The sequence below is a fragment of the Watersipora subatra genome, chromosome 4 (genome assembly GCF_963576615.1).
Source record: "Watersipora subatra chromosome 4, tzWatSuba1.1, whole genome shotgun sequence".
Classification (NCBI taxonomy): Eukaryota; Metazoa; Bryozoa; class Gymnolaemata; order Cheilostomatida; family Watersiporidae; genus Watersipora; species Watersipora subatra.
In genome coordinates this window covers 23,509,666-23,524,971 of record NC_088711.1, presented here as the reverse complement: position 1 = coordinate 23,524,971, position 15,306 = coordinate 23,509,666, and the positions used below count along the sequence as shown (strand labels likewise).

General features: G+C 37.3%; 1 protein-coding gene across 1 annotated transcript in view; it reads right to left on the bottom strand.

Moving 5' to 3' along the window:
- Positions 1-15,077, bottom strand: part of LOC137393717 (organic cation transporter protein-like) — a 94,740-nt gene extending 79,663 nt beyond the window's left edge. Inside the window, exons 1-4 of the mRNA XM_068080389.1 lie at positions 14,889-15,077; positions 2,845-2,980; positions 885-988; positions 533-687 (exon numbers count right to left, since the gene is read on the bottom strand). Of these exons, the coding sequence (XP_067936490.1) occupies positions 533-687; positions 885-988; positions 2,845-2,980; positions 14,889-15,055 (562 nt within the window). The 5' untranslated portion in view covers positions 15,056-15,077. The remainder of the gene's footprint in view (positions 1-532; positions 688-884; positions 989-2,844; positions 2,981-14,888) is intronic.
- Positions 15,078-15,306: the final 229 nt, after the last annotated feature.

Genomic DNA, 15,306 nt, shown 5'->3' with positions numbered 1-15,306 from the left:
AAAACTCATAACGTGAAATTTAGAGTATTGTTCTGTTTTAGAACCGCTACAGTATACCACAATCTCAAAAAAGTGGTACTGTAAAAGATGTTGTGAAGCAGCAGCAGCTGCTTATATAGTATTTATAAGTCAGCTGGTAAGATTTGGAAAAGACATGTGAAGCCCAATGTCATCCCATGATTGCTGAGTGTGTAAACGTGGTCAGTTACCTCGCTGAAGTGAAAAGTCGGTTTTAATTGAACAAGCAATGATACCATAAACTACCCAAATATACCCTATACCCAAACTAAATACATACATGCAAGTTTAAAACTTCTCAAAAAATAGCAAATATATGTATTATTTATTATTCATCCACTGTTGCAGTTACTAAAGACGTTTGTGAGCTGAAGTTGGTTTGTGGCGCAATAAACATTTTATTATATTAGTTCCCTGGCAGTACTCAATTTCAGCAGCACCTTCGTTATAGCCTTGAACATAATGCAGGAGTGTGTTAGTAGATTTTGTAATATAGTTCTTTCTTAAAACTTACAAAGGGAGTTTGTGCTGTCATAGACAGCGATAGTTGGAATAGACATGAGACATCTCAGGGCTATGTACATCTCTATATTGACAGAGAATGCCATGACTAGCCCTATGAGTCCCATAGATACCATGCCTCCTGCAGATAGCAAGCGTCTTCCAAACCTGAAGAAAAGCAAACGCTTTGGTTTGTAAACACTGATATTCGTCTTGTTACTATGTCAAAATATTTTGCTGTAAGGTTAACAGGCACCAAAACTTTTCACTTGCGTCATTGATAAATGAATAAAAATACATGAGTCGTGAGATTAGCTGCAGCTCTTTGGCTCCCACCAGGGCAAATACATGTGTTAGGAACTTGCCTGTCTGACAGCCAGCCGCTGACGACTCCGAATGGAGTGGCCACTACCATGTAAGCAATGTTGCTGATGGTTGTGTAGCTGACCCGGGAGCATACCAGGTCAAACTGAAACAATCCAGAGACTTCCATCAAAGCTTGTACAATGGAGATAAACATTCAGGTCGAGAGCACACTGTGACTCGGTATAAACAGCACATCTTCACCATTACGGTCAGACAATACCAATAGAGGGGGTCCTCCCATGTTTTGTGACGATTCTGACGACCCGACGACAGGGATATTTAAAAAGTGACAGACGAGACGACCATTTATCAATGTAGGTGACGATGATTATGTAAGTAGGATTACTAAAGGTACGGCTACACGTAACGAATTTTTCGTTGGTTTGAAGTTCTGGCCGCAATCACGAAAAACGCAGAATTAATCGGTCGAAATTCACAGAATTATTTGAGCTGTGCATGCCCACCGAGTTCGTCGACGAAACGCTTTTAACAGATTAAACAAATTATTAGCGAGCACGATTCTAGCAAATTTAAAGATATATGTAGTCCGAGAACATAATGCGACACGCAAGAAAAATATTAAGAAAATCCACCATTGTAAATACGATGCAATCGACTTGATTGCGCTAAAAATGGCAACATTTTTTACCACAAAACTTTTGTTGCTAAAAAGGAAATATAATTTAAAAATAAACAATTTGTAGCTATAGCGTCCAAACAATAAATACATACAATAACGCAATCTAGGCAGTTGCATCATGTGTACTATGTTGAATTGCACTTGCACTTTTATTGTGTGTAATGATACGTCTCTTGGACTATGCTAATTGCAAAAGCTGCTGGAATCGTGCTCGCTAGCACGATTCTAGCAGCGCTGAATAATTCTGTGTTTCAATCATTTCGTGATTTCGGTTAGAACCAACAAAAAATTTGTTACGTGTAGCCGTACCTTTACTAACTTATTATTTGTCCATAAATCAATACGTTCAACCGAAACTTCACTAGTTTTGGTTTGAAGCAACTGGTTCAGCATTTATAGACTGCCAAATAAATAAAGGAAACAGCAATGTAATGCCACGACATTGACAGCAAATCCGTTTCTAAGTCTGTGACTGACAGTGATTATTAAAGACAATCTCGGTCTATTTTCAGTACAAAAAATGTAGCCCTGAAAACCTAAGACGGCTGTCACTCTTCGCGGAGTAATCAGCAACGCTCCCAAACATCGCTAATAAGTTTGTGAAGGTCGCTGGTTGAGCCATGCTTTTGGTTAGCAGAAGTTAAAACTGAGCAAGTTTCAGGTTTTTAACGCAACCCAGTGCCACCAGAATGGATATTTGTATTAAAATAACGAATGTGAAGAAAGAGGTTGTTTTGGTTACCAACTTGAAAAAGGTGACAGTGATTTTAAAAGTGACGACAGTGATTTTAAAAGTGACGACAGTGATTTTAAAAGTGACTATTCTGACGACAACTTTGTGTGGTAGGACCCCCAATAGAGAAGGAACATTTAAACTAACCATAGGGAAAAGTAATGGTTCAGTCTTACAATATTTCATTCTATTAAAGTATATCTGAGGAGTATATCTGAGGCCCCAAAGTGGTAGGTTGGGGTTGCTACTAATAGGGTCTCTACCAATAGGGCCATAAGCCTTCCAATGCTATCAGCACATTATATAAAATGATGTTGTTTGCTCAAAACCCCTTTTTACGTCTCTCACACCTCATCGACTAACTATGTTTACAAAAAGTATAGCTGTCTCACGGATACTTATTGGAAACATGACTTCTGTCAACATTGTTGTTGAATATTCAACTAAGTTCATCTGTCCAACTTTTCCCCCAGATATTAAAATAATTTATTATGCCTGTTACAAACTAAAATGTCTGTAGGAGGCACTAGGCCATAGCATCTCAACTCTTAGCTTCTCAACTGAGGTAAATTAAGACAACTCCTACCTGACTGACTACAGTCTTGCTGAATATTGATGTATCATATTCAAACTGCTGACACTCTAAGCTGAGGTTGGAGTAGAAACATGTGTTGTTGAACTCACTCTCAAATAGTGTTTCAGAGATATTGCCTTCTGTGCATCTACAGAAAATATCAGCATAACATTATATAGCTGGCTCAGAAATAGCTCATCTGTTGTAATGTGAGTTCAATACATAGATTTTGCCCTACATAGCCTATTTAGATCAGATTTTAACCGCAGGGACTGAAAGAGCCAACCAATCTATATATGTACTAACTACTCAGTTACTTCTATGCCGAGCCTACAAGCGAGTTGTTTTGCAGTGGTGACAGCTCACAGGAAAAAAATAAACAGGCTGCAGCTACTTGTGGTTAACCTCTTCCTTCAAATTTGGTTTTTGTCAAATTGAAATTAGGAGGAACAATCGGTTATTGCCAGAGCGAGAGCTCTAAAGCTGTCAGTAAAGCTGTCATTAGTCAGTATAGACATAGACGCTATTGGTTAGTATAGACGCTATTGGTCAGTAGGGCTTGCCACTGGTCAGAATAGCTGCTATTGCTCAATAGAACTGGTATTGGTCAATAGAGCTGCAATTGGTCAGTATAGCTACCATTGGTTAGTATAGCTGTCATTGATCAGTAGATCTGCCATTGGTCAATAGAGCTGCCATTGGTCATTATAGCTGCCACTGGTCAGTAAAGCTACCATTGGTCAGTAGAACTTGCCATTGGTCAGTACAGCTGCTATTGGTCAATAGAGCTGCTATCGGTCAGTATAGCTGTCATTGGTCAGTATAGCTGCTATTGGTCAGTAAAGCTACCATTGGTCAGTAGAGCTGTCGTGGGCTAGTCAACCATTAGTGGGAAACTTGAGTGTTAAACCAAACAACCATATGTAACTGTCACGTACAACTTTTATCGTATTTTCTAGGTAAATCAGACCATAGAGTTATCTTCCCCTAAAGTGATATCAACCCGTGCGTTTCCGGTGCCAACAAGAAGCATTAGGCCGCACCCCTTTTTTGTGCTAGTCAATCATAGTGATTGACTAGATCAATAAAATCAGCCATGAGAATGGTTAAACAAGGATCATGAATTTCTAGTAATTATTGCTCATATTAAAGAAATGATGATTATAGTTTATTACTCTAATATATGCTTATTATTTAAAGCAATTCCATACCTACATGACTTGCAAAGGGACTGAATAGATAGTTAATTAATGCAATCAGTTACTCATAGATAAGATAAATAGTCATACTGGAGTTGTATTACATTGGTGTGATGGGAAGCTAATCGACTGCCATCAACTATGAGCTGTACTACCCGGCGTTGCCCGAGTAATAGAAAGGTCTTCGGACAGAAAATCCATTTTTATGTAACATTTACCATTCTAACTTTTAAACTTCATATCATGAGAAAATAATTTTAAGCAGTTAAAATGAATAAAGAGGAAAAAGAAAACAACTGTAAATGCTTTCAAGTTTTTTCAAACAACTACAACTTTTAAATTTTGTATCATGTAAGAAGTGTTTTGTTGAAATAAATTAGGAAGAAAAATAAAACTGCAAATGTGTTTAAATGTAAATGTAAAATAATTAGCAAGTAATGGCTAAATATAATCTGTTTAGCTATGATTACAATAAAAAATTATTGAATAAATAGGGTGATAAAAAAGTCTACTATATTTTTATATAATTATAATTTAGTATAATTAAGTATAATTTATTTTTATTTAACATATATCAACATTTGCCACTCTAACTTTCAAACTTTTTGCTTGCTTACATCAAGCAAGGATGTCCACTAACTAGTGGATATCCTTGCTTCAAGCTAGTCTATGTGTTTGATTGATATGTACTAAAATCTAATATTACATGCAAGGGCTGTTTGTGGACTGTGGTGTCAATGAATCACTCTATCACCATACAATGTCAATACTTTCAGTTGATGGCAGTCGATTAGTTTCCCATCTCACCAATGTAATACAACCCCAGTAGGACTATCTATCTTATCTATGAGTAACTGATTGCATTAACTCACTTACTTAACACTATCTATTCAGTTTGCAAGTCATGTAGGTATTGAATTGTTTTAAATAATAAGCATGTATTAGAGAAATAAACTATAATCATCATTTCTTTAATATGAGCAATAATAACTATCTGAACTGTGGAAATTCATGATCATTCTCATGGCTGATTTTATTGTTCTGTCAATCCCGACGATTGACTAGCACAAAAAAGGGGCATGGCCTAAGCGCTTCTTGTTGGCACTGGAAACGCTCGTGTTGTTGAAGGCACTGTTATCACTCTAGGGGAAGATAACTCTATAAATCAAACACGTTGATTTTGGGTTTTGTACTTGAAATAATGATTGGTCCACTAACTTTCAATGTCATGAAAGCTTTTTTAAAGCGTTTCAATATTTGTCTCAAAAACAGCACAATCGGCACAACAAGCTCCGCCCATAAATACTTGACGTAGCCTAGCTTTTTAGGAACGAAAGTTAGGGATGTTTAGTGTGATTTAGAATGATAGAGATGGGTGGCTAAAAATCACTATTATCCAAATTCAGCCTGTAAAATAATCTCAGTCTGTTATGAAAGGTAGATGAACTATTTAAAATAGCTCATGGCTTGCTACATGATGTTTAATGGGCTGAATGTCGAGAAAAATGAGCTCAAAAAACGCGATTTTACTACAAGCTAGCGCTGTTATCGCTTTTTTGAGCTCATTTTTAAATATGCAATGTTAAATAGGTAAATCAAATAGAACCTTGAAGGCCACATTTTTTAAATGAGTAATACTTTCCTTGCAAGTTTAATCTTTCAATTTATGTCGATCCAATTGTTTTAATTTAATTTCTGTTGATCTTTACCGTTTACGTTTTTATCGATTGTTTAATGTGCCAGCCTATTGCAGATCAAATTTGTGTCACTCACAGTAGATTATAGTTCATCAGACGATGCATACAACCCCCAAAGCCAACAAGAAAGCAACTAATAACAATTCAATCAACCAATCAGGCAAGCTAACAGAACTGACAGAAACCTCCCTAACCTTTAAGCATTCACAGACAGCTACATTTCCTCAGCTGTAAGATCCAGTACCAACTTTCATATGGCGCTCTAGAACTTCTCGTTAAATTAAACAAAAGTTCTACTTCAGGCAACTAGGACATTTATAAGCTCTATTCATGATTGGCCATAATTCCACGCTGTTATTGTGTGTGGTGTGTGTGGTGTGTGTTGTATGTTAGGCTGTGGGCCGAGCAGGCAAAAGAGCTCTAGAAATGATGTTCTATTGGCATCCTCTTTCAGTAGCAATTTCTGTAGTGATTTAGACTAATTTGAGTACCCTAGGACACATATATTTCGCTAGTATTTAGTTTCGTGAGTAGCATACAGAGTAAAATTTCGCTGGAACTTAATTTCGCAGCTCTGATGAGTGCGAAAATATAGTGATGTGAAAATAAATGCAGTGGAACAAATATTAGATTCCTCAGGTCCAGTTCACTATTACGAAATATTTTTCAATTTGGGACTACCGTACTGTTTAATCAAATACACCGCACCTCTATATAAGCTGCATGTTTTTTATTTTCCAAAAACGATAATAAAACCATACATAAGCCGCACCTTACTATAGGCCGCAGAACTTAGGACTGTGCTTTTTAATGTGGCAGCAACTTTGCCATTTAAAACGGAACAGTGTAGAACGGCACAGTTTTGTATTATCCGACGCTTTTTTAACTTAGTGCCTAACGGGACAGTACCGTGAGGCATTGTTTCGTATTTTCTTCCACAGCTAGAAATGCACTAATTGGAGATTCCCGTTAGTTCGCCCTAGCGGTGAAGGAAAAAGCCACAGAATAAGCCACAGTGATTAGCCGCACCCTTGTAGGCCTACTTATAAGCCGCATGGCTCAAATCATCAGAAAAAAGTAGCGGCTAATCGTCCGAAAAGTACGGTAGTTTGTATTTATGAACCACAGGTAGAAATGTGTAGGCAAGATCAATAATGCAATTTGATCGCTTGCTGCAGTTTGTCTCCTGGACTATCAATGATGTCAAGATCCCTGCCGCAGTGACTGATGTTGTACCAATATTAGAATTCAAGTATTTATAGCACGCACCACGGTGGCCATGGCCTCGGTTTGTTATAGCTTTTGGCTGGTAATAAAATTCATTACCACAATAATTATTATTCAATTTTATGACTTTCCCTACCAGACTGTCATCCTCATTAGTTACAAATTCAATGACTAAACTAATATCATCATCTTCATTTGTCTAGGCTTTTCCAAAAAAAACTTATTATCTTAATTTGTTTTACCATGCTGCTCAGTCGAGGTATTAGCTATAATGAGTTTAGCAAAACTTGCCCAATGAGCCAACCACACACGAAAATTGCCTGCATTTCTAATATGACGATTTTATTGTGAATATCAATGAAGAAATCCATTTATTTTCGCGTTTTCGCTCGTTCGTTATGATAGTTTAGTTTCACTCAGAAAATTTTCGCGAAAGGCTGTTGGTGTGAAAACGCGAAAGTTAGATGCCGCGAATACATAAGTGTTCTAGGGTAAGAAGATTTCAAACCTGAAAAGTTGCCGTGGCTGCCATTCCCACTTCTGTGAGAAACTTGATAAAAGTGATTATTTAAGATTTTTCTTCCGTCAATAAGATTCCTTCCACAGAAGCATCAGCTTTGCCGCTTTTTATAATTATTTTTTATGATTTAGAATGTCAGAGGTAAAACCAAAGTTAATGTTCTATCTATTTTCTAACATTCCATATCTTACGATTGTTACATGTAAACTATATACATGTATATAGACATGTATATAGACATGTATATACATGGTTTAATAGATTTATTTTACAAACAATCTAAACACTATATTTATGTTCTATAACCTAAAACTGATGAATCATAGAAAATACCAAGAAAGCTGAAAGTACTGTGACCATGGTGATTAATAGTAAAAATGCTAGCATCAACAGTCTTACAAAACAAGCCGGGTTACTTCAAAATATTGCATATCCTAACTATTTGTTCAATATGTTGAGTTCTTAGTCATTGTTCTCCCCATCGGCATCCTTTGCTACTGCTGCTTCAGTTTTATTTCAATACACGCATGTGCTAAGCATGTGTAAGGCAGCTTTGCAATAATACCGGCCCATCTGTTCTCTCGGCAGCTGGTTTTTTGACACTGACATAGGACTGCTTGCGGAACATCAGGTGGGCAATAATTTTGGTAATACATTTTACTGCATACTCATTGTTTTCGTTACCCAGTATCCACCCATGTAAAAAAGGAAATAATGTATTGGTAAGTGGTGTTGTTGCCTCTTTCCATATACATGTACATAGCTGCTACATAATTGGCACAACGCAAATGTTCTTCCAGCGATTGAAGGCAGGGAAAGAGGGACTGACCGGCCTAGACCTAGATACAGATAGCCTGCACCTTAGTCAGTAGAAGCCTGTGCAAATTTCCTGGGTGCTATCTTCTTGGCCATAGAGTCTGCATGTGTATTTCTCAAAGAGAGAATAAAGTTGCCCCGAAACTTAAATGATTATCTGAGCCCTTTCATTGGCTGCTGACGGTTCACAAATGTTTTGATGAGTTTCCTATGACTCTTTTTCCTTTTGCCTGCAAAGGACAAAACCGCATCGCAGCCAGAGAATTTGTGCAAACATGAGACTTTCCGAGCTATTTCCGAGCTTGGTAGCCATTGCACTGACATCTAATAGCCACTTTTCATCTTTCTATCCAATAAGAAAAAGAGAGTCTGCAATTAATATTCTCACCATGGGCAAGTGCCATGATAGCAACGTCTACGTCACAAGATTTGATCACCACCTGTGAATAGTCATCAGCAGCATGACATGCATGCAATAGGAGATGTGTGTCTGTCTCCTTGTAATAGCAAGCCAAAGTAGGCACCTCTAATAGTGGTGAGGGCTAACATTAATCCAGTAGCATGATCTTGTTGTTGTAGTGTAGAGTATCAGGGTATCATGCTTGACTGCAGTCTTCCAGCGTGAAACCATGAATGCTAACATCACTTCTTAGTTGCTTACAGAAGCTTTTTAGTTTGATGTCTTCACAGCTTTATCACTAACATGCAGATTGTTTTGTAGTTTTTTATCACTTTTTGCTTCACTCACTCTCCTCACTCTCTTGCTCACTATCTTCTTGCAATAGTTGTTGATAATAAAATCTACACAAGCAGCCTTGCACTTCTTAGCACGAACAATAAGCACATCAAGAATGGTTGCAGACAGTTGATGGAATGTTGAAAGAATGGCACTGGCAGGCAGGGCTTAGATAAGTGCCATGACATCAACAAGGATTGCCCCCCATCCTCAATAGCTTGAAGTCATTGCATTTACGGTTTAAGAAATCTTCTCAGAGGATCAAGACTGGTCCTCTGAGAAGGTTTCTAACTCAGTTGTCATCAAGGAACCTGGGCTGTAATATGCAAAAACTATAGTTAGAGGCACAACTCTCCGCTTGTCCCTTTAAATAAAAAGTTTTGAGGTACCATAATAAGTGTTGAACAATCTTATTAATTGATTCTGTTGAGGCAAGATTGACCAACATTTTCACCACTTACGCAGTCGTGCATTGAGCATCACACAGATATACTCGTCATAACACTTGTTATGATAGGCCATCGCTAAAACACCCGCATCTTGATCAAAGTTTTATAAAGTATACGTTTTTCCTGTTTGATGGTAGCAGCATTCTTCAACTTCAATCCATTTACATATGTAGACAGGTGCACCGCTCGCAAAATTAGCAAGATGTTTCCATGCAACCATGCTTGAACATGTCGATAGGATTTTGAATCAGCTGTGAGGAGCCATAGCTGCTTGTATGGTGATGTGATGCCAATCATCGGTACTGTGCCAGTACAAGTTGGACTACAAAGTAACACAGGACACTGCTTACAAATTACTATAATAGTCGAATCAGCTGAAGAAACCATGTCTAAAGCTAATTTACAGAATAGATAGACATACCAGCAGACACAGCTTTGGCTACATGAAGGACAGCTTTGCGAGTAGTCGATTTGTGAGATTAGTACCGCATTTTTTTTTCACAAATCATGCATGTATGTTCAAGTTCAGGTCTTGATTCGGAGAAGTGGACAGCAGAATTGGATCTTGTGGTTTTCTTTCGTGGCTCATCTTCATCTTAACAAGGGGTATCATAAATAGTAGATTTCTGACTCTCTTCATGTGGCTAAATGAATGCCAGGACAACATTGACTGGGGAAATAATTATCACTTAGATATGACCAATAAACCAGTGTGAATACTTACACGCTTTGTCCACTTGATAAACAAGGGCAAGACTAATGATTAATGCCTGGCTGGATTGAAATTTAATTATTTTTCAGACTGAATACGAGGACCTTGACCAGTAGCCACCACTACCGGTTTGTACAGATTTCCAAGTTAGCATTCTTTTCATCTTAATAGTAATTAGTACTTATGTAATTAATTTACATAATTATTGTTTTATAGAATAATTATTATAAGTCACATTATCTCACCTTAAATGTTCAAGTGGTAAAGTATTACAAGTCTAAAAATATACTCACCTGATTGCGTTTTTTCCTCACAATATCTATCTTGCAGTTGCTAGTCGACCTGTATGGCATGCTCTGTGAATCTGAGAGCTCTTGCAGACAAATTGAAAGCACAGACCATTGGAAACAGACTTTTCATGCTCTTTAAAAAAATGTTCCATTAGCTTTCTCGACAGTGACTAAGTGTTTGACCTGTGTGCTTAGCCGATGTTTATCGAATTACTTTTTTAGAACCGTTTATGTGGTCTACACAAGCCATGTCAAAGCTTAAACCATGCATGCATGACAAGAAAGTAATTACAGCAGGCAATGATTTGACCTTGACCTTTGTAATAAATGAAAAAACTGTGACTCACTCTGTAAAAGGCCGATTTGAAATTCGGTGTAAAAGGAGACAACTACTTAAACACTACCAAACCAAAAATGTGAAAGTTCTCCCACTTGTGGGAACGGTACGGCAGGGTACGCATGGCAACTCATTGGATATGAATTATACACAATCAAATCTATCTAGTAAGTGCAAAACAATGCCACTGGAACGAGGTGCCAACGGTAATGCTAGATAAACTGCTTTGGCCCATGATCAATGTGTGCTTATAGTGTTCTTATCAGGGTTGGCTTGGTTTAAACCAATGGTTTAAACCAAGCCAACCCACTGGTTTAAACCATTGGTTTAAACCATTGGTTTAAACCATTGGTTTAAACCATTGGTTTAAACCAATGGTTTAAACTAATGGTTTAAACCGAGTGGTTTTAAGCCCGGTTTTAAACCAGCCCGGAAAAACCAGTTTTTATGGTTTTTCGGTTTTTTCATTATTTTTTGTGAAAAACATCATATTTTAAGCTCCTAGTGGTTCATGTGTGGTAGAAATGCAATTATATGTAATTATCAGCTGTGGAAGTTTATTTAGGACACAGTAGTAAATTGATGGCAGAGTTCAAGTTGAAACTGCATGAAATCCTAGCACAACAATGAATTAGTGAATTTCATTTTCAATTGGTTTTATCAAGTGATATGATGATCTCTTTACTGTTGAAATATAAAAAACATGTAAAATATACTAATCCAACCATCGTCTCTAATAATGAATAAATACGTTCTCAAGTCTGGCCAGTGAGAAAGGATTACTTATAATTAGAAATTAAAACAATAAAATCCTTTTGGACAAAAGTTACAAGTTTGCAAACTAATATTTTATTTGTTAGGCACCAGCCAAAGTAGTTGGATTTTTACATTCAGTTTATTAAGTTTTTTGTGTTTTGGAAAGTTTTGAAAGGCAAAAGTTTTAAGGCAAAGGTTTTAAGGCGAAACGTAATAGGTGTGCTGTCGTAACGCGAGGTCATGCAGATAGACCAATTTAGACAGTGATGCTAATATTCAGGTGATAGAAGTTGAGTCATCTGCCACTGCTCCAAACACTAGCAATGCATTTGCATTATGCTCTGCTTTACACTACCACATGACTAATCACTGGGATTAAAGTTACTACCTATACATAGAGCTGTATGTAAAATATTCACTTTATGTGATAAGATTTCTGCTCTGTATTTCATCAATCATGTTTGATTAAACACTCATTCTGAAATTTCCATATGTTTTCTCTTTTTTTTCTCCGTAACAACTCCCACAGTACAATCTTTAACAGATGATTCCACATATGTATGTTCAATACTCAATCATGCAGCTATGTTAATGTTGATGTCTAGTGATGTTAATTAGTCTTAAAATTGTAAAAACCTTAGTAAAATTATAAACACCATAAAAACCGGTTTAAACCATAAAAACTAGTATAAACAAAAAAAAACGTTTTTTTTCATAAAAACCATGTTTTTTCTAATCCTGGTTCTTATGGTATGTTTATGGTGTGTGTATGGTGTGTGTATGGTGTGTGTATGGTGTGTGTATGGTGTGTGTATGGTGTGTGTATGGTGTGTGTATGGTGTGTGTATGGTGTGTGTATGGTGTGTGTACGGTGTGTGTATGGTGTGTGTATAGTGCATGTGTATCCATGTGCATGCTAGTCTGCAAAAACGCTATGCTTATCCACATTTTTTACTGGTTTCGGCGAAAATCTGCACACCTATTCTCAGTGCCTTTCGCTAAATCACTAAAAACTATTTAGTTTCAAAACTTTATCGGTTTCTTGAGACATTCACCTGTAGCCACCTGTAGCCACCTGTAGCCACCTGTAGCCACCTGTAGCCTATCTGATTTAAATTGATAGAAATACCGAGCATCTACGGTCTTTGCTAATTCATCCCTTTTTAGCTATTTCAAACACCAACTGAGTATGACTAATGCAAATACATTACTGATTATATTTATAGAACTGATTATTAAAATGTGAGCAAAAGAAGACCAATTACAGACAGCTTTTACCATCTTTAACTATATAAGGGCACCAGTTTATGCACTGGTCGCTCTGCGCAGACAGTCAAAAAATTGGTCCGCATGTTCTTTCTCTTACCTGTATCTTGACACGCTTCACAAGTTCACTTATGATGCGGTCAATTTGATCACTTACGATCACTGACCACCGTACATTGCCATACTTTACGAAAGTAATGTCATTCAATTTTTGGTTCAACATTTTTAAAAACCCTGATCTCACACCATCGTAAGAAGTGACGGTGATGCAACCGGGAGCTGCAGGTGGTTGCAGATAACCAGCAAGCCAGCGGCAACTTTTCTGCTAGCAGTGGCCTCAGTGTAGGTTGCGGGATGTCACTGGCAGTGAGGATTGTACACCAGCGAACCGAGCACTCAAGATGCGGTGTGCATGATTTCCGCGAGAGGTTTGGAGCAAATGTTTTTGGAGCCAAAGCAATACACTGACTACCATGCACATCGATCACGCTGCTATGTACTTAATATTTTCTCTTTTATCACTGACGGTTGTTATAGTGTCCAGCCAGAGCTCAAAAGCTTAGCGATAAAGATCTCATGGAAAACATCAAACTATATCCATGCATTTATGAGAAGAAGACTAACGATTACCAGAACAAGCATACCTTCTGTTTTTCTTTTTTCCACGGAGGTAAAGAAATTAAAACGAACTTGACTCAGAAAGATACGTTATATCTAACTCTATGCGTAGAAAATCACATTGCCTAGGAGCAGAATGTTCCATCATAGCGTGATCTCCGTTGGTACCGTAGGCGCTGACAACATACAGCCCTTCCGGGTACCACCGATGACGTTGCTCGTTGACGTTGATGACCTGTTCACGGTATGACCTGTTCACGGTGGGGTGAGAATCAGGCTTTAGCTGCATGAAGCGAAACAATCACCTTTCTACCAGAACATGCACTTCCGCTAGGTACTGGACACTTCTTTTCAGCACTCTATAGAGTATGTCTACATTATGGCGCGGTCAGTTGGCTATTAACGATATCTGCTCAATTTCACAGTGTAGTACTTAATGAAGACGAGTCCTATATGGTCCTATCATCTATATATATAAATATAAGTGTTTATCTATCATCTGTTGTTAGAGTGTTCAGTTATAGCGGTTAAAATCTAAGAACTAAAACCTACTCCACACTGGAATTGAACTTGGAACCACCAGCTCTGCAGACAGGCGTGCTATCCAAGTTACGTATGTTAAGTTATATACATGTATGTTACGTTGTCCTTACTTTAATACGGAATACTTTTGTACCTACTTATTACATGTGCCAATCTTCAATGGTTTTACAATTAATGCTTCAGCTTGAAAATCATGATTGCATGAGAGATTATGATGCAATCTTTTTTCCTATCGTTGGTTTCACACTGATGGACACAAATTTTATTTTAGTAAATATTTAGACTACCTTAAATTACTCCAATTCAGTTAGTAGAAAACTTAGCCAATGACAACTACATCACCTGTCACTGTTTATAAGCTGTTTTAAATATCGAATGAATGTGTAGCATAAGAAACAAGAAAGGTTTTTCAACAATCTGTTTTAGCTATGCCTCAAGCTTTCAAATATTTGAAATATGATTTGCCGGACACACACAGCAATAAACAAACCCCTTCATTTAAAAGTTAGAATGGTAATTATTGTATTTGTAGATTGAACATAAATTTTCTGACCTTCCCCATTTCTCCATTTCCCCTTTCTGACATAAAAATTGGCCTTCCCCATTTTTTCCTAGACTTCATAAACACAGTTCACACCTGTAGATGAATAGATTTAGGAGCTCATCCAAGGAGTAAATAACACTCAGACGTTAATAAGGATGTATTTTATTAGATAAACAGTTTTACTGACCTTCTTTATGAGCTCTGTAGTTGTTTTAAACACTGTAGAAATATTAGACACATGATCATGTTTAATATTCCACTTCTCAGCTGCTACTAACACTCCATATTGCTTGTTTCTATCTAATATTATGTTAGTTTTGGTTTAAGATGTGGTATCCAGACTTACCTAAAAGGCATATCAGCTTGAGTGAACGGAACTGCAATTATCTGCCATGCAGATACTACTCCAGTAAGAAATGTCCAGAAAAAGACATAAAGCTGGTATCGCCCTGGTACACCGATCTCTCTAAGTATGTCATTTATGTTGCCTTCTCCGTCTTCCGATGCGGACATGACTACACTCTGCTGTATCTGTCGAATGTCGCTCAGTGAATACAAATGTTTGTGATTAGTTTTCTAGGGACGCCGAGCAGGCTTGTGTGAAATGTTACACTTTAGTGATTTCATCTCATCCTCCTATCAAATCTCATGCTACTTAACTGTGCGAGTTACATCTGTTGCGGTAATCAAATCTGAGATATTGTAATAACTGGTGTTTCTGATGATAAAATGAATACCTGATGGATATGCTTATAGAGCATTAG